Source organism: Sorex araneus, chromosome 3 (genome assembly GCF_027595985.1).
Source record: "Sorex araneus isolate mSorAra2 chromosome 3, mSorAra2.pri, whole genome shotgun sequence".
NCBI classification, from domain to species: domain Eukaryota; kingdom Metazoa; phylum Chordata; class Mammalia; order Eulipotyphla; family Soricidae; genus Sorex; species Sorex araneus.
Genome location: NC_073304.1, coordinates 62,221,964 through 62,243,133, shown reverse-complemented (window position 1 = coordinate 62,243,133; position 21,170 = coordinate 62,221,964). Strand labels below are relative to the sequence as shown.

The window sequence follows — 21,170 nt, the reverse complement described above, 5'->3', positions numbered from 1 at the left end:
AGGTAGACAGATTAATTCAATTTCTACCACTGATTTAATTTACCTTCTTTGAAGAAGAACAAAAAAGTGAAATAAAGCATAATGTAGACACCTTTGTAAGGTATAGCATATTACACATAGCAAGGTATTAGGAAATAAGAGATTTGTATCGTCTCAAAAATGTTAATTACCTCCCCAAAGAAAACGAAGTTCGAGGGGGCCACAGAGTTAGCACAAGGGTGGTACAAGGCATGTGTTTGGCCTGATTCGATCCCTGGCACTACAGGGCCCGAGCACTCCCGCAAACTCATGTCCCCAGCACTCAACTGCCACCATGCTGGCTCAGGACTGGAAAGAATGTTTTCAAAGCGCTTCTGTTCAAATGAAGAACAGAGACAAGAGGGACAAAGTGATAAATCAAACAGTAGAGTCCAGACCTAGCTTATGTGAGGTTCAGCACTGCCTCATACTGTAGACCCAGCATTGCCAGAAGCACCCCCTCCACACCCCTACTCCCACACCCTGCTGGATTGCAGCTCCTACTCTGCATAGGGAATACAAACTCCTAAAAATATACTTGGAAATTTAAATATTTAAGCAGTTCGGCTTAGGAGCTTAACTTTTTGGTGGGGCATGCAGTACTGGTGTGGAGCTGAGACCCAGACCCAGGGAGCCAGCACCTGTGAGGTGAGCAACACTCCTAGTCCTATTTTAGGTTTTCTAAAAATCCATCTTGAGAAGACAGTCCCCAAGACATCATTTACTTCGCATATTTTTGAGCAGTCTGAACTAGAAAAAGGACACACTTACCAATATCATTTTCAGCATACTGAGAAAATCAGTAAAATGTTTCTCAGCAATAAGTCTTGCCTTGACAGAGAACATAAATCGATTTATTTGCTGGGAAAAACAAAGGTGCAGACTGGTTGAGTTAGGACCAAAACCAGGGTCATTTACCAGAGCAGATCTAGGAAGACCTGCACTTTCCAGAACTAGTCAATCTCACTGATCTGGATTTTGTCTGTAACAAAAGAGACTTAAGAGGTAGCTCAGCTCAAGGATGGTTAATATAATGAGTATTAGTTTAAATTCTGGACTGGAGTCATAGCACAGTGGGTAGGGCGGTTTGCCTTGCACACAGCCAACCCAGGTTCGATTCCTTCATTCCTCTCGGTAGAGCACGGCAAGCTACCAAGAGTAACTTGCCCACACGGCAGAGCCTGGCAGGCTACCCGTGGCACATTCGATATGCCAAAAACAATAACAAGTCTCACAATGGAGACATTACTGGTGCCTGCTTGAGCAAATCGATGACAGTGCTACACTTTAAATTCAAAGACTGATAGTTTTTTTTAAAAGTATATATTCCATAATAGTCAAAATGCAGTTAGAATCCTTGCCATGCTCTAAAATGAAAAAATAAGCCCTATTTAGCTCTTTTGTTCTACAAGGTCTTGAAATACCTTGTCACACTGAATCATGGGGAAAAAAAAGAATTTTGAGATATAGCATGTGGGTAGATATATTTTTTTCCAGAACATCTCATTATCCTGAAATATAGAGAAAATGTATTTTATTGGAATGTGAAAGATAATTAAGTGCCCCAAGGACTAACAGGCACTGCTCATTTATAAGATATAAGGTGAAATTAAACAAACGATTCTTATAAAGTCCAGGTAAATACTATTTCTTTACTACAATGGCCAATTTCTTCAAGAATTGTGCAGTCTAGCTCTAATGCAGTAAAAACTATCCTAAATATTAGAACGAATCTTGGTATTGTTTGTTTGAATTATATTTATAGACACTTTTGAAATGTGCAACAGGTTATGACAACTCTTTTGTATTACTTTGTGATGCTGTGTATTAATGAAATTCTTTAGTAGTTGATACTATCTACGCCATGAAAGAAAAGCTGTGATTTGTCAGAGTAGACAAAGCTGGGCTTTAATCCATCCTTTTAACCATACTGCCAAGTCTATATTGTTTTCACTGCGTCTCAATTAGGAGACAGGCAGGACACCTGGTACTTCTTTATCTAAGTCCCATGGGCTGCCAGATGACTCAAAATCCATAACAGGTGCTAAGGCAGTGTGAGGATAGTCGTATTATTGAAAGCTGGAGTTGAATAAAATTTGAACCCTATATAATTGCTCATAAATCAGTCAATTACTAAATGAAAACATTAAGTAAAAAGTTGATAAGCCCAATTCTACCTAAGTTCATGTAAATGCATTTAAAAAAGATTAACCATACATAAATAGGATTAAAAATTAAAACCCACATGCAGGTTCTGAAAATCCTTCTGATTCAATAATCCAATAATTAGGGTGGTTTCCAAAAATCACTAACATGACTACCAAATAAATATATATACATACACACTCACACACATATATGTGTTTGCATTCTATTTTCATGAGTTGCCTTTCTTGAAAGGCAAATGTGAAGAAAAACATTAAAACCAAGTTATCTGGACTTAAGATTTAATGAAAGCAAAATAAAATTTCATATTCTAATTTTTGATAAGATTTTTTTTTGAAAACAGAATCATTAGTATCAGAGTAAAATTTTTAAAACACTGAGAGAGACTAGAAACCATCACTTTGTATTATTCTTTATGGGGAACCAAAATTTAAGTGTGCTAAAGTTGAGGGACTTAATGTGTGTACTTGAACTAAATTCTAAACTTGATCCTTGTCAGAAAGACTGCAAAATGGAAAAAAAACCCAACTAAATAAGTAAAATTTTACAGTGTACAATTACTTAAGTTTTATCTCTAAATAAATGTGCACTAATTTAATTAAGATTTTGTTTAAATGCTCTAATTATTAGGAGTACCAAAAAGTGATTTTATTATCATGGTTGGGAGTAACAAAATACAGCAAACTGTCATTTAAGACAGTGTCATAGAATCTATGATAAGCAGTATATTCGCTTAAACTAATGCACTATATGCCCCTAGGGAATGATAGACTTAGAGACTGGACTTTAACATCAAAATCTGCTCATTAATCTTGACTTAAATATAATCTATTCTGCAGTAAAAAAAAAAAACATTCAATGAATTACTGTTTTTGAAATACTGCACTGGTGCCCATTATACTAAAATCATTTAAGGGAACACGAGGAGATGGAATACTAGTAAATTTTACAGGCTTACTAATTCTGTATAATTGCATTTGGTTTTTCTCCAATTAGGCGAGTGTTCCACTTAAAAAAATGTATAGATTAAAAAAATCTTTTCTTAAAATTTCTCTCCCTAGTCCTATAAAGGTTATGCTGCATAGTTTACAATATGCTAATATTATTTAGTCAACTAAAGTACAACAGAAAAAAAAATCACCTATAGAAATAGTCTTATGGGGTCAGGATCCTGGTGACTGGTGAAAAACTTAAAAAAAAAAAAACAACGATTTTTTTTTAAGGATTACGGATCATTAATTATACTGGAATGTCCAATTGCTTGATACAGATTGACTAGAATAAAAATGCCAAGACCCAAAGTTGTGTTTATATAAGTATCATGGCATATAATAGTTTATAGAAAGAAATCCTCACATTTTAAAAGATAATCAAAATACAATTTCATTAGAGGGGCAATTATGAATTAGAGCTACCAGATACTTATTTAAATGATAAGCTAATGTATTATGTTAGGATATTCTAATTTATTTCTTTTTTTTTTATTCTAATTTATTTCTAATGGATCATTAACAATTGCTATGACTAAAATCAACTTACACTTCTGCTAATATAGTTTATATGTATTTAGATGAAATTTGGGAATTCTAACAAGTCCAGTATGAGAAAATTAAGGCATGCTATCTTGAGCTTTATCAGATATAAGAATTTTGGGGGTTTAAATCTACTTTCTATTATGTAATTCTAAAAATAAAGTAAAAAAAATTACAAACAAAATATTACAAAGCCAAACCAATTTTTGCTCTGCTATAATTTATGGTGGTCTGAAAATAGATAATGGTATGTTAACAAATAATCACTACAGGTGGTTACATAAATATATTTATTTGCTTTCTTTTTGATAGTAGGTATGTGCTAAACAGAAGTCAACACTCCTATCAAGAGAGTAAGTAAATGTAGAAACATCAGTTCTACAACAGCTATTTTTGCTCCTTCTCTTTTCTGAACAGCAATTAGTAAAGCAACCCCTTCCCCTCCTCCCTAGTGCTGTCAAGCTGTTCAGAGCAGTTTGCGACTCGACAATGGTACCATTGTGAATGCTCTCTGGGCTTCCTTCCCACAGAGAGTTAAATGGGCAGTTCCTGCTGCCCATGATTGGTGTCCAGTGAAATAATACTCAAGAGCCAGGTTTTATCAGCTTCACGCCAAAGAAGTGAAGCCAGGGAACCCAAGCCTTCATATCATACTGGACCATATGCCAACCCTGATGGCCCCAAAGGTTTATCACTAAGAATCAGGATCCATCATGTCCCTTGTGAAATTTCACTTCACATACCTTATGTGAAATGCAAAGCTTCACTAAAATCAAACCTTCTTTACAATTGGCATGAACAGATGGACGGTAACAGTGGTTTGGCAGGCAAAAGTTAAGATTTCAATAGAATGTATTCTAGTGTTTGAGAGGAAAAACGGAAGAAAACGAGGGAGATTTGTGACCCATGGTTTAATTTTAATTTCATTAGTGAGTTATTAAAAATTCAATAACAAACTCCTTATATTCTGTAGAAAAATGGATTAAAAGCAATCCAATTCCTATATCAAACAAGTTTAAAGAACAAATTTGGCTTTACATCTTCATTTGTTGCTGTCTGAAACCCCCATAGAGCATCCGAATCTACACTTGTATTTGTATTTAAGCAGAGTAGAAATGACTTGAATGTTATGTGGTAGATGTGGTGAATAAAAACATGACCATACCAATGCACCCTTATTCCTAACAACAACATAAGATTAATTTAGTAAGAGATGAAAAAAAAAATCCCTACTCGAGACCAGATGAGAAGTTAATTCAGATTAAGTAGAGAAATTCAAGGTCTGTGATTAGGAAACAGCCCAGCCCAAACAGAGTTCTCTATCTTCCTTCTGGTGTACTATGATAAGACCCAACTGTTGGAACTGGCATATGGACCACACTGTCACACTTGATTTGACAAAACAGATAAGATGGTGGCAGTGCTCTCTTTTACTTTGCTATTTTCAACATGAAGCTAATGTACAAGTACTTTATCAATAACCTAAAAGTAGATAATATGTGAAGAACAAAAATGTATAAGATTAGTTACAGCATAAAAAGGGCTTGTTTAAAAGCAAGGAATATACTGAAATAAGAATTATGAATATTTAAGAATTATTTAAATGGCACCCAAGTATAAATGTTATAAAATGCTTAGACATTCATTTCATTAAGTAGGACTACTTATTACTGCTATTAGCTTAGCACTGCTGTACAACTAATAATTATAAAAATAAACTATACAAGTCATTAACATATTTTGTGATTTCATTAAAACAAGGAAAGTAATACATTTAAATTGTGTTTTGTTACTCAGCTTTGCTTATGATGCTTTTGTACAGTAAAAATCATACAAAACAGGGGCCAGTGAAACAGTATAGCAGGCAGGGTGCCTGTACAAGGCTGACCCGGGTTTGGTCACAGGCTCGGCACATGTGAGACCTCACATAAGTGCCACCAGGAATGACCCCTTAGCACAGAGCCAGGGGTAAGACCTGAACATTGCCAGGTGTGGCCCCCAAACCAAAACCAATACAAAATCCAGAAGAATCTGTCACCTTTAGATACTGGTTGTTACACTTTTGTGTAACACTATACATTTATATTGGTATTCTTTCTGCTTGACTACCTTAGCAGAAAGAATCAGTTTCCCCAGTAGAGTCATTGGCATTTCTCTTTCCCCTACCCTTTCCCATTTTAAGAAATCACCTCTGTCACTCCACTTTGCAGATATCACGACTACTGAACTCTGTCAGAATGTATGTCCTCCTTTCCCCCTGCCTTCATTCTTCCTCCTTCCTCTTCCATCTTTCCCAATCTTCCTCCATTCCAGAGTTCTCCTTCTCCCTCACACACTATAGGAAGTTCTTTGAAATCAGGGAATCCTTTTTTCATTCCAAGATTTCCCCTCATAATGCCTCCCATCGATCAGGTAGTCAAAAAATAGTTAATGGGAGAGATAGGAAATGTAGACATATAGGGCGTGCACCCCCACCCTCCAAAAAAATGGGTTAATATGACAATGAATCAATATGTCTGAAAATTTAACAACAAAGGACCTTTTTTTGAAGTGAAGATTGCCATTTTTATTATTTATATTTGCTATTAGTTTATTAAGTTCTTGGTAGTAAAAGTAAAAAATGTAAAGTACATATAGAAACAGTAGAATGTTAACAGAGTTGTCCAAATGCAGAAGTCATTTTTATGAGTTTTCATGGCTGAAATGTGGGAAAAGTCATTATTATTTTTTCATATTCGCAAAACCTTAAAGAAGACTGTCTCTAGAGAATACTGACAATTTTCAGATATATTGGCTCCGTTACAGAGATTTTTTGATTTAATAAAAAATCTTTTAAATACATGCAAAAATATTTCTACAATGATCACAGAGAATTCCCCTCAAAATACCAACATGATCAATAAGTATATATTGCTATTCCTCAAAAAAGAACAGCTGAGCAAATTAAAATTGATGTGATAAAGAATATATTGGCTGCTGTAAGAGAATTAGACAAATCCAAGGTCCCTGCTTATGTAATTACTCTGCTTGTATACACTGGCCATAGTGTTTGACAGCAAAATCCAGGCCAAGGAGGTATTTAATTACACGCTTTCTGGCAAAAACTTTACCAGTAGCAATGCTTGTACCTTTAGCACAGCAGACACGAATGCTCCTGACAGAGGAGACTGCAGGCAAGTGAGGATGTCTTTGGAGAGGCCCTACTGAAATGACCGATACAGAAGGCACAGTTCAAAGGCCTGGAAACATGTATCATTGGTGAGACACGTAAATAATTAGTTTTCTCTAGAAGCATGAATCACCACAACTATAGATTGCAAATAACTAATGAGTATGAAGAATAAATGGTGTTTAAAGGGATTGGGAACTCATAGTGGCATCATAGATGTAGGAAGTACAAAGATTCAAGAATAAAACTGAAGACCTCAGCATTATTTAGTCCCCACAGCTGTCCCTTCCTCGTCTTTTTTTCTCCTGTGGCTACCACTTTCCTCACCATGAAGCATTTGGGTGGTTCCTTCTTGGGATACAACTCCCATCTCTCTCCCCACCATAGAAATGGAAGTAAAGAAAAAACCTTGCTGATTGCTGATCTTTGAAAACTATCATACACCAAAATAAAAATAAGCCGATAATCAGTAAAGATACAAAATACTTGTTTATGTGCTATTAAGTATTAGAGGCAATTTCTTTTGCTTCTAGTTTTCTTCTTTTTTAACCTATCCACCATGCTCTTATAGTTGCAATGCAGTCTAATACAAAAGCACAAACTATAACAACAAAAATAATTGACATTAAAACCTGTAATAAACTTAAAAAAACATAAGCAAATAAATTAATAGCAACTGCTTAAGAGAAAAAAAAATGATTAGGAGTCCATCCATCCACGAGTCCATTAACATGATTTTTTAAAAAATGTACTTTATGGGGTCACACTCAGCAGTGCTCAGGGCTTATTCCTGTCTCTGTGCTCAGGAATCACTGCTTGAGGGGTTTGAGGGACCATATAGAGTGCCAGCAACTGAACCCAGGTAAGCTATGAGTAAGACAAGTGCCCTACCCACTGTTCTATCACTCTGGCTCCACTGACATTGTCTTACTATAATTAGCCACTAGATATGCAGCACTTATGTTGGAATCTAGTTTTTTTAAAAAAGGATATGTAATATGCATATAGAAATAAATCCTATAATTTCTTCAAAATTATTTTATTTGGGTCATGAAGAATGAATATTAGGTGAAAAGAGTAGAGAGGGCATTTTGAGCTATAAAACCACCCAACGATAATAGATATATATTATTTTTTATTTTTTTGCTTTTTGGGTCACACCTGGCGATGCACAGGGGTTACTCCTGGCTCATGCACTCAGGAGTTACTCCTGGTGGAGCTTGGGGGACCATATTGGGTGCTAGGAACTGAACCCAGGTGAGCCGTGTGCAAGACAAACGCCCAACCCGCTGTGCTACTGCCCCTAATAAGTATATTTAATTTAATTTATTTTTATTTATTTATTTTTTGCTTTTTGGGTCACACCCAGTGATGCTCAGGGGTTACTCCTGGTGGTGCTCAGGGGACCATATGGGATGCTGGGAATCGAACCCAGGCTGGCCACGTGCAGGGCAAATGCCCTACCCACTGTGCTATCACACAGCCCCTAATAACTGTATTTTAAATGGACACACATATGGTGTCCTGAGTGTCAGTGTGGTGAAAGATGAGGGTAAGGGTGGGGTAAAGGCAGGGAGGAACAAAAGTTTGTTTGACAAACTACAGTGAGGAATACAAGGCTGGGAGATGTCTGTAGGCAAAAAAATCTAGACAAGAATCACAAAAGTGAAGATCATTGTTAGTCATTTAGAATATGTAGATTTTTTCTTTTTGGGTCTTAGAAGACTTTCTAGCATCGAGTGGAGGATAATGATAGCATCATCAATTACCAAGTAGCAATCATTTTCTGAGCTCTTGTAACATGACAGGCTGCTTAGTGCTTCATGTGGATAATCTCATAATCCCTTAGAACAATCCTGTGTTTGGTTGTCTTTTTACAGCTAAAAAAGTTCTGGCTTTTCTAGTTTATAGTTCTGTGAATACAACTGATTTTTGAACAATCACTTTCATATTTTAAAATGTAACTAATATATAAATTAGTTTTTACTTATCAATGTTATCTTTTGAAGACATAATGTATCAAAGGCAGTCTTTACATAAAATTATGTAGTTTCTCAATAAACTCACTGACTTCAAGCATGATATGGCAGCAATATCGATGAGCCTCCCTGAGAGGTTTTATAATGTTCTACCATAATGAAAGGCAAACTGCATTAGTGAAGCAATCAATTGCATTTCATTTTGTTTTGGCTCTCATACTTTTGCAATAGATTCTTTACATCTGAGTAGTAGAACTGCAGGGACTACAAACTGTGACTAATTGAAGAATGATCATTGACTTGTGGTAATTTGTCTGATAAAGTTAAACAGAAACCCGATTCTGGCATTTAAGAAAAAGTCAAATCTAAACAGATTAGAAGAAATCAAATAATATTGGTCTGGTGCAAAAGAATATTAAAACAAGCAACAGAGTGTTTTTTAAAAAGATGCCACTTAATTTTGTATGTATATAAAGTAACATTTCAGAATGACATATTTCAAAATAACATATATATATACACAAAGCTCCAAATGTTATGTGAATTATATAAAAAATATACTGCATTCCCTCTACTCAAAAGTAACTTCTTTGAAGCTCAGATTTTCTATGCATTCTTTTCTAATTTATAGACTCCAGAATATATTTTACCTTAGAATTCTCAGCATTTTATCTTTAACCCAGTGAGTCACTTCATCACAATAATACATTAAAATATTAATGTCCATATTACACTTTGTTCATTAAGTTACAAGTGTATTACTAAAAACAAGATTGCCATCTGACATGTTCATGCATTTCTCAAAATTTTTACCACTACCATGTAAGTGATCAGTAATTATTTCTGACAGGAAAAAAATAGTGTAGTTCTTAAAATCTGACAGATTTTAAGCTATTATTCACTATACAACCACATTTTACTGAAAAATAAAGAACGCTCCCCGAATCTGTATATCATCCTTGCTCAGGGAACATGCTAATCTTCTCTGTATCATTCCAATCTTACTTTATGTGCTGCCAAAGTGAATACATTTAGATTTATATATTTTTCTCAAACTATTTTATAATAAGGATAGAAAAACCAAAGTGAGAAAAATGCGATATGTGAGATGGATAATTTATGACAACTTTGGTCATGATACTGAGTTTTTGATCAAAGAGTAATTTATTATTATTATTTTTTTTTTCAGGGGTACACTCAGTTGTAAGCCAGGCCTTACTCCTGGCTCCAGGCTCAGGGATCAATACTGGTGTTCAGTGGGCCATACATGGTGCTGGGGATGAAACCCAGGTTGAATGCATGCAAGACAGGCTTGCAAAGCATGCTGTACTATCTCTCCGGTCCCCTGATCAAACAGTGGTCTTAAATGGTGTTTTAAGGTATTTTTAAAGATGTGATTACTATTCAAATTAGGATACTTAAAACAGATTATCCTTTATAACATGGTGGGTCTCATCCAAGCAACTGAAGACTTAAAAGACTTAAAATCCTTAAAGAAAGAAACTATTTTACCTGAGATGTCTTGGACTTACACTTCAACATCAGGTCTACAAAGTAATCTCTGCAGACTCACCAGTCTCCAAAATTATGTCCACAATTCCTTAAAATCAATATTTATGACGCATATACACTTATAACCTATTAAGATTTTTGAGAATTCTAGTATATTATTATACACTGTAACTTTTGAAGATTTCTATGCATAGTAAATCCTACACACACAAAAAAGTACATATATCACAACATATTTAATTCTTATAGTCAAGATGTCCTAGGATCAGAGGATTGTTTTAAATTTTAATTTAAAGAATAGATTCAAAGTATAGATTAAGATTAATTTGCCCGTTCTAGCTTATTTTTGGTGGTGCCAGTGATTGAAGTCAGGGCCTCACACATGTAAAGCTAGTTCTCTAACACTAAACACATCAATGGTACAAGGAATTAATGTTTCAGAATTATTCTCTCCCCCCCTCCCAAAAGAGCAAGAACTTAAAACAAGAAAAAACCGCATACCAAAAACAAACAAACAAAAAACCATCACACTCAGAAGACACAAATTAAGAGCAAAAGCAACTCCTCCCAAGATATTCTATTCTTTTGACTGGCACTAGTAATGATAGTTAATATGAAACTGAAATACCTCTTAGGTTCAACGGGTTACTTAGAATCTGCCTAGCCTTCCTTCCTTGTGCTGTTTCAATTGTAATTGCATGATCAAACTAGCAAACTGAACAGGAGACACGAAAAAGTAGCTAGCTGACAAAATCAGAGGTTGCAAGAAAATGCTTTTCAAGTACAAGTAATGCAAGAAATGACAAGTGAAGTGAGGGAGAGGTTTCAAAGCTTGAAAGACAGTCATCAATACTGACAGATTACTGTAATTCTGGCTGCCAGCATGATCGATTTGGGCGGCATATGACAATCAATATTGTTCTCATTTAGTGAACAACATTAGATTCATAGTTACAGAAAAATGTTCCAAGGATAAAATTTGAACTGTATTTAATGATCATAAATAGCACAATTTATGCTGTGGAATCTTCGTGGTACTTTTACTGGTCATAAAATAACTGACGCAGCAGAACAATTATCCAAATATAATTGAGTTTATTACATATTCTTTTACCCTTTCATTTCTTTTATAGGGATTAAAGTGTTAGCTTTGGAGGTTTTCAAAACCTACTTCTACTTCAATTTCTTTGCAATTTTGCTTAAGTTTTATTGATCTGCTTTAGAATGCATGCTTTTTCTTTAATGGGAAGTTATCTAAATTTGTCAAAATCATACATCTAAAGGTTAGTATTTCTTGAAATATGTGCTATTTATAATTATAAGACATACCTAATTTCAGCAGATTAAAAGAAAACATCTAGCTAGAATTTAATAATAGGTGTTCATTAAAATCAAGTATTCTGCCTGTATGGAGCCATTTTTGCCAATACTTGAAATATAAAAATTGGTAACTCTTTCCAAAAGATGATTATATTTTTCCTTCTGATTAACAAAGTCTAGGAGTATTTTTATAATATATTTAAATAGTATGGGGAAAAATTCTATGCATAGCTATTAAAGTCAAGTTTTCACATCAAGAAAAATTGGTTTGGACTATCTGATTTAAAGTTTTCACTTCAAGTTTTTCAGAAGTAGTTTTATAGTTAGAAATTGCTCATATTTAGGGGTAGCGGAAGAAGGGGTGAATTTAACCTACAAACTTTCAGCTATAAAAGAAATGTTATGGTGACATAATGTACAGCAAGGGGAATATAGTCAATAATATGTATCTCATTTAAGATGGTGCTGCTCATTCCTCAACAGTGTGAATATGCTTAGTTAAGGGCACAACATGATTCAATAAAAAATGGTAAAATTGTTGTTTATATTTTATCACAATAAAAATATTATAAGGAAATTCCTCATAACTGCTATGTAAATGAAAGTGTTCATGTTTAGTGCTTTCATCTGAAGTTACATCTTTTCATCTTAGAATTTTCTTCAGTGTGGTATCTATTATTTTTTTGCTTTTTGGGTCACACCCAGCGATGCTCAGGGGTCACTCCTGGCTCTGCACTCAGGAATTACCCCTGCCTGTGCTCAGGGGACCATATGGGATGCTGGAAATTGAACCCGGGTCGGCCGCGTGCAAGGCAAACGCCCTACCCGCTGTGCTATCACTCCAGCCTCAGTGTGGTATCTATTAATGTCTCAAAAAGATGGAATTTTACGAAGTAAGCCTAAAAAATCCAATCCAACCAATCAACTTACCAACCAAATATAAAAACCCAATCAGACAATTCTTGGTGTTGGGTAGAGTTGCTTTATATTGACTGTGATCTTTACACATAACAATTAGTCACTCCACAAGCTGATGTATTCTATTTCATTTAAGTACATCCAAATTCATTATCTTACTAAAATCTTCACAAGAATTCTGAGACAGGTACTGAGATGTTTATTTTAAAGAGGAAGAAAATGAGGTCTAAAGATTTTGTGACTTGATCAAAAACACAAGGCTAAGTTTGAGGTAAAATCAATGTTTCTAATTGTAAATCCAGGTATCATACTCTTAGATTGACATAAAACTCTGAAATAGTTTAAGCATGAGATTATATGTATCACTGTAACCCTGTTGTTCATTGATTTACTTGAGCAGGCGCCAGTAACATCTCCATTCGTCTCAGTAACATCTCCATTCGTCTCAGTCCTGAGATTTTAGCAGCCTCTCCTTACTTGTCTTTCCCAAGACCCTGGAGGCTTCTTTCAGGGTCAGGGAAATGAGACCTGTTATTGTCACCGTTTTTGGCATATTGAATATGCCACAGGGAACTTGCCAGGCTCTGCCGTGCGATGGGATATAAGAAAAATAATTTAAGTATCCCCCCCAACTTTTAAATTTGCATTTTTAACTACTTGGCAGATATATGTACATTTGTCATTATGTTCTTGGGCTACACCTGGTTGTGCCCAGGGATCCCTCTGGGCAGGGCTGTGGTGCTGGCAAATAAACCCAGGTTAGCCACTTGCAAAACAAGTGCCTTACCCATTGTGCTATCTCTCTGGCCTCTACGTGTGCACTTTAAATATCATCTGCATCTGAAGACAGAAATAAATTGAGTTCTGATTTTATGGCACAGGAGTCAACAAAGTTTTGAATTACAACCTAATCTCTTACTATTTTCTCTTTTTGTTTTTAGGCCAACCTGGCAGTGCTCAGGGAGATCAGATAAGATGCCAGGGGTTGAACCCAAGCAAGGCAAGCACCTTACTTGCTGTACTATCTCTTCAACCCTAATCTCTGACATCAAAAAGACTGCACAAAAAATACAATCTTTTAATTGTGTTTTAAATGGCATAGGATGATAATCTTCAGGATGAACATCTGTATCAAGCAAACTATGAAAGAAGCAAAAGCCAGAAAAAAACAACCTCTGAGTACCTGACACTGGATAAAATTAGGCTATGGTTAATAATCTAACAAATGTCACCTTTCAAAACACAGACCCCTTCTCAGCAGCACTACACTACGTGGTCCGGGGCCAAGGCTGAGCTGGGATCAAATTCTAGGCTGCAGGCATGCAAGCCATGCACTTCACCCCTTTGTCCTATCTCCCTGGCCCAAGGTTAACAATCTTTTGGCAAGATATCCAGGACATAAAAACCTGAATTCCTTATACAATGACCACTTCAAATGTTTGGTGGGCTTCCCCTAGCGCTGCTCTCTGCCCCATTATAGAGCAAACTCAGGGCCTCATACATGAGGCACATAATCTACCACTGAGACTGAGCTCTGTTCCTGACACTCAAATCTGAAGGGAACCCAACTTTTTTTTGTTTTTGTTTTGTTTTTCTGTCCACACCTAGCAGAGCTGGGGAAATCAGGAGGTGGCAGGAATCCAGCACGGAAAGCCAGTGCTGAGCCTCCAGCTCTCTGAGCTACCTCCCAGGCCCAGTACATATCGAAGTAAAGAGAAAATTGCCACAAATAATAAACACTACACTGGAATAACCAGCAGTGAAGAATTTGGGCTGCTCCAGCGGGCACCACCAGCTGGAGATTGCTCCGGACTTCAGATCGGGCCAACAGCACCGGAGGTCCAGACGGAGAAGGTACAGCTGGCACGCTTTCTACTGATGGAGCCCCAGCGACACTGAGCAGCTACTAACACAGCTCTGGTGTGCGGGAATGGGACACCTCCAAACCACGCGGCCGCTTATGCGGCCATGTGACCTTTCCTGATACACAAAATATATGCTCAGGAATGGCTCCACCACCCCTGGGCGTCCAATATCCCAGAGGCACAGAAACTAATCTCAGAACAGGGCTGCTGGCAATTATAATCCTTTTGGTCTCCAGACTGAGAACTAAGCAGCGGCCCCATGCCTGCCCTGGAGGGGAAAGGCTTTTCTCTCTTACCTTTTCCTTGCTGGGGGGGAAGGGCGTGGCGACCGCCATATTATGAGGACTACTAATGAGAGATACAAGCTCGCAATGATCCAATTTCTGGAAGAAATTTCCCTGGACTTAGTTGCTAAAATACAGAAATCCAAAACTGTGTGGCCACAATCGTGGCCTCATATCTCTCCACAGCAGGTCTGTCTCTAGTGGGGAACTCCTAACAATAATAGTGAGTTTTTTGTTGAAATATTGAATGCAACCAAAGTAAAGAGAAAGTAAAGTGAAATTTATCAGTTACACAGGTGGGTCGGGGGAGGGATGGGAGGTATACTGGGGTTTTTTTGGTGGTGGAATATGTGTTTCAGCATTGTATAACTGAGACTTAAGCCTGAAAGCATTGTAATTTTCCACATGGTGATTCAATAATAAAAAAAAATTAAAAAAAAAAAACAAACAAACACTACACTGGGCTGGGATAGCTAGCTCACCCGGCGCATGACAGGCTCTGTGTTTGAACCCTGACAATGTGTGGTTCCCCAAGCATTGCTGGGTGTGGCTCTGGGGTCCTGAGCAGCACTACAGCAGCGGTTGGAGCACTGCACACCCAGGATAAGGACTGCCAGGAGTGGCCTCAACTCAGTCCAGACAGGATGGCTCTAAAGTCCTGTTCTGAAACTTTTTTCACCCCTTCCCTCCTTCCCATGAGGAGGGTGCCACACCCAGTGATGCTCAGGGCTTACTGCTGATTGTGCACTCTGGTGGGGTGCAGGGGAACCTTTTGTGGTGCTAAGAATTGAACCTGGGTCGGTCAGGTGGAAGACCAGCACACTTCATGCTGTACTACAGCTCCAGCCCCTACTTGCAGTACTCTTTCAGAAGGTATTCACCTAATTCTATCTTATCATCCTTCAAGATTGGTTCAGTCCTCACATTTCCTAGAACTGTTTCCCGACACCACTAGATGAACAAGGGTCACTTACAGAACTCTCAGAACTTACACAATGTACAGAATTCTCTATGTATAACTTTACTATAGAACATCCACTAAAAACAGTGTGCCTTCTCAGCTAAACTGAGTGCTACAGTGAGTATTTTTCAGAGGAGCATATTACCTAGAGCAATACGTGGGATCCTAACCGGACATACTGCATAAAAGTTTACAAAAGAAAAGATGCCATTTAAGTATCATAGACTGCTCAAATACTGAGAAATAACTATCATCTATTTATCAACAAACAATAAGATCTTAACATGAAAGAAACATTTGCCTTGGAAAGTAGACCTATGTTAGAGTGCACACAATTAAAAAAAGGATACAAGTTCTGATATAATGGAATCAGTGATTTCAGAGCACGGCTTGCATTTATAGCTGTTGCTCGAACCATAATGGGTAGGACCTTCCCATTCACAATAGCACCATCGAAAAGTGGACCAAAGAAAGGAACCTGCCGAAGAAATTAAAACGTCAATTTTATACTAAAATTGGAGAAAGGGTGTAAATAGGAACAGTTAAAATACTGTTTGCATATGAAGGTGTTTTGCTTGCTCTTTTTTACTCCAGCGGTGATACTATTTCAGTTCCTTTCTATGATGGGTCATTCACATAAAATGAACAAAATGGACCAGAGGTCTACAAAGGTATCTCTACTCAAAAGAACCACACTTCATAAAGCCCATGAATTTATACTCCCTGCCAATGAAAATAAAGGTTTTTTTTTGGGGGGGTTGAGGGGTCTTGGGCCACGCCTAGTGATGTTCAGGTCTACAAAGGTATCTCTAGTCAAAAGAACCACACTTCATAAAGCCCATGAATTTATACTCCCTGCCAATGAAAATAAAGGTTTTTTTTTTTGGGGGGGGGTTGAGGGGTCTTGGGCCACGCCTAGTGATGTTCAGGAGCTACTTCCAGTAGGGAGTGGAGTGAGAAGGTGTAAGGTTAGGGAGACAGGGAGGTTGGGACTGATATTGCTCCTGGAAGTGCTTGGGGGACCTAGGCAAGTACTTTAACCCTTGTGCTTCCACTCTGGCTCCTAACTTTTAAATTTTTGAAGGTTTTATCGTACAAGAATATCCAGTATCTGAAATAAGTTTCCTTTCCTTCTTTCACTAGGGGAAAAATATGCATTTTACATACAGCAAGTTAGGTAGGTTTTAAAAATATACATTATTGTAGTCTAATAAAAGCTTTATGATAAAACCCAACAGATTTATAGAAAAAATATGTTTTAAAACAGTTCATTTTAACCACTGTTTCCAAAGTTGAATAAGGTTGACACAAATGGCAGCAGAAGGCAAGGAAATGATCTATGGCCATTACAATAAAGTTAGGTTCTTGTGTGTCTATGGCATTCTATGACTCTTCACAAAAGAAACATCCATTAAACACATTTTTTAAATTTCTAACCTGTAGGTTGAACAAAATATGCAGTGGGCCATAGTTTGCTGACTTCTGGCTTAGTAGACCCTTACAAAATCTGGCCATAAGCTTAAATTCACAAATGGGAAACAATTCAACTAAAGAAATTTTGTAGATTCGTGATCAACTATTAAAAAGTCAATTTCCTAGAAATAAAAAGTAGTCAACTAAACAAAACAAGAAAGACAAAAAATGCTGCCAGTTTATTATCTTGAAAGAAAATACTTCAACAGTGTGCTTCAACCCTGTAAGACATCCAACTAGAACTACTTGGCTTCCTTTTTTAAAAATCTTATACAGACTTTTATTAAGTGACCTGACAAAATAATCATGCAATCATAATAAGATATAGTAACTAAAAATACAGAATTCATATGGTCCTATTCTAAAAAGAATGATTACTTCACACCATGTTTTAGGAAACTATAATCCTCTTAATAAAAAGGTAAGCACTTTTAAAGCTTAGCATAAAGGAACTTCTCCTGTGGCACACTCTGGCCTTCTACCACTTGAATATAGTTTCTTCCTATTTCTCCAGTTTCAGCTCCTCTTGAACAGTCTCCTTAGATAATTTTTGCAGTCCCCAGAAGTTACATTTTATTCCCTCCCCCCATTCCATTCTTTTCCACAACCTGATGCTTAATTTGATCTTCTGAAAGAAAGAAAAGAATCTCACAAACTTGGATATAACTTAAAATGTATCACTAACATATAAAATAATAAGTTCTTACCTCTGGTTTTTTCATGATCTGGATGCTGAACATATGGTTTTTCATTGGGTAGATTACAATAAGAACATCACCAAATTCTGTAGGAATAATTCCTCTTCTGTAGTCTCGAGTGTGCTCTGACCAAACAATGTGCACTTCATCATTTCCTAAATGTCTCAACTAAAAAACAAAAACAAACAAACAAAAAAACCAAACCTCAGTTCATGGTGCTTTAAACAGACACATGAGTGCAGTCATATAGCTAATGACGCTATGCAACAAAAAGATTCAAGAAATAAAAATAGAAATTTAGAACATCTTATCTGATGACATTACTTCAAATATGAAACACAAACACTGTAAAAACACTAGGAGGGTGAGTGAGATGCTCCACAAGCTGCAGAGCGTGTCTTGCATGCAGAAGCCCATTCTGATCCCTGACACTACTTGGTTTTCCCACCTACCTCCCAACAGCCCCCTAATCCAGAGCTGGAAGTTGCCCTGGCAAGGTGTGGCTCTTAAACCAAAAATAACAAAGATTAGGAGACAGGGCAGACCAAATCATTTTCAACTGTCTATAGTCAATGGGAAATAGAACTTAGATAAAAAGGGGTTAAGATGCTTATAAGAAGGCCAAACATTCTTTTTCCTAGCAACTGCATTTACTACCTACTTTGAAACCACTTAAAGATTGCATAAAAGTATTTTCAAAAAGTCAAGCATTTAGGACTTTTTTATAAAAACTTATTACTCTTTGAAAGTGCTAATAAATGGTGCAACGGCCTAGAGGAAAAAAACACAGAGAATTCATATAAATGGGGTAATCACCTAATAATATAAGAAAGTTGATTATATTTGGCTTAAATTGGTTTTTTTTGACCTATAAACTTAAAAATACTTCCATATACATGTCTATTCAAGACTTCTTAGACTCATAGATGGTATTTAAATATTTATGGTGTTTATTGCATACATGTTTCTGGCAATCAGAATAAACATCATAATGGTTAATTTTTTTTTAAATATCCAAATTGAATTACAGTAAGTTAGAAAAATGAACAAAATGCCCATTAGTTTTCAATTTTCCTTAAATGTGCTCAGATAAATTTTCTGTTCCTATGAATATGTATTTTTACAGAAAATTTATCTGTAAAAATTTCCTAATTCTGCCATGGCAAACAACTGAGCCCAATATTGCTATATAGTTAGCAGGGGCTTTATTATTTGCATATAATTAGACACTATAGACGGAAAGATTTGAAGAGAAAACAAAGTGCCATCATTATTTTCAATATGAACCCATATATAGGTACTTTCTCTCTTTAAAATATCAATTTACTTGGTTTAAAGAACAAAGGACAGGGAAAAGGTTTAATGTATACTTAAATAAAGAAAGAAGCTAAATACAATTAAAGGAACATTTGGCTCTTTCACCATTAATTTGGAATTCTTAACCTGGGTTCAATTGAACTTGTATATATTTGGATACTCAAGTAGTTCACAATATTTTATTTGGATGTTCTATGTGAAATGTTATCTGTGTATTTTTCTGAGGTAAGAGTCTATCAAATCAGTATGGAAGCAAGGCGGAGAAGGGTAAGATCGGTGCTCTAGTTGTTCTTAAAGACCCTATTACCACTCTAACTAGAAAACCCTAATCACTGTGAATGCCATTAAATATCTGAGAATAAAAGGCAATTCAAAGAATTTTAGAAGTTGTAATCCCTAAATATGAAACATCCTCTTAAGTACATGGATAGAATATAAGATAGTTCTAAAAAATATAAGACATTACTAAAATAGCTACCATGTAAATCAATAGATCAGAATCTCTTATTTTAGAAATAGGGTAAAGATTTACTGTTTTTAAAAAAGGCTTATACATACAGTTACTGCTTTAAATGGTAAGCTTCAAATATCCAAACCTTTTCTAAGTTTCAATTCTCATTATTTACATCACCAGCAACACATATACATCCCTTGAAGGATATAAATGCAGGACCAAGTTTTGTGACATTTTTAAAAACCAAAAAAGATTACACAACTCAGAAAAGCCATGGCTCTATAATTTCATTTTTTAATCAAAATACTTTAAAAATATCCTTCCTATACAGCCATCCCCATGTGTCAGCTTCCCTAATAGGTTTATGTTAACTGAATACAAAAGAAATGTGAAATAAATTTAACCAGGAGGGATGATCCAATCTAATTTTGATACATTAATGTCATATGCTGTACATGTTACAATAGCAGCCAGATCTAATACTAAGCTCCAGGCTATACTGAGATTTCCAAATGGCAGATTGTTCTAAGTGATATCAAGTATAATTGAAGTAATAAACGATAGTAAAAGCTGAGCACACTGTCAGGAAGAATTTAAGTATTTACTTTTTAAAATTAAATGAGTTAAGTTAGGAAAGACAAGACAACTGAAATAATGCAGGTCTCAATTTACAGAAAATTCCTTTTATTTATCTGTTACATTAACCCTTGAACTCTTGCCAAAGCTATCTATAATTTCTAGTGCCCACTTATCTAAAGAAAGGAGAGAAAAGAGAAACTGTAGCTTTATCCTAAAACCAAAGCATGTCTTCAAACATCTACCACAAAGTATAAAAAGTCAGTTATGTAAATCTGATGGAAAAGAAGCACACATTTTACCAAGATGATGTAATGAAGATAACTTGTGACCTGGAATCATGCAATTTAACAGAGCCATTCTAAGTATGTTCAAGCATTCTAAAGGAAAGCCTTAAAACATTACTTCTCACTTATATTATAAAAATGCTAAGAATTATTTTATACTTTCATGATGAGACATATTTTTCTTTGTCTTTAAAACCTAGTGTGAAATAACTGAATACAAATTGATAAATTGCTAACCATTCCTAACCAATGTTAGGAATTCATGTGTGCATGTGTGTGCTTGTGTTTGGTGCTTTTGGACCACAGCAGTGGTGCTTAGGGCTTGTTCCTGCCTCTGTACTCAGGGATCACTCCAGGCAGAACTGAAGGGACCAGGACCAGATGCAGTGCTGAGAATTGAGCCTCAGTTAGCTGCATGCAAGGCAAATACCTTAATCCCTTGACTATCTCTCCAGCCCCTTTTACTTTTTTACTTTTACAGGTTTTCCATGGAGATGCCTCTCCTTTCTTAACATTCTCCTACCCTAAATTTCTCCTTTTGTGCTTTTAAATTCCTTCTCAGTTCTCATATCTGCCACTCTGTTTTTAAAAAATATCCTCACACTTAGAGTGAACTTTTCCTTTCTGATTTTTTTTTTTTA

General features: G+C 36.1%; 1 protein-coding gene and 1 non-coding gene across 7 annotated transcripts in view; both read right to left on the bottom strand.

The window, feature by feature from the left end:
- The window catches only part of RALGAPA1 (Ral GTPase activating protein catalytic subunit alpha 1), a 211,789-nt gene that overhangs the window by 18,414 nt on the left and 172,205 nt on the right, over nucleotides 1-21,170 (bottom strand). For all 6 annotated transcript variants that reach the window (XM_055130478.1, XM_055130481.1, XM_055130482.1 and 3 more), the window contains 2 exons: nucleotides 17,905-18,063; nucleotides 16,075-16,202 (listed from right to left, as the gene is read on the bottom strand). In XM_055130478.1, coding sequence (XP_054986453.1) covers nucleotides 16,075-16,202; nucleotides 17,905-18,063 — 287 coding nt within the window. The remainder of the gene's footprint in view (nucleotides 1-16,074; nucleotides 16,203-17,904; nucleotides 18,064-21,170) is intronic.
- LOC129403849 (U6 spliceosomal RNA) lies at nucleotides 9,787-9,893 on the bottom strand. The gene has a single exon (XR_008629509.1). It is a non-coding gene; the product is annotated as a U6 spliceosomal RNA (small nuclear RNA).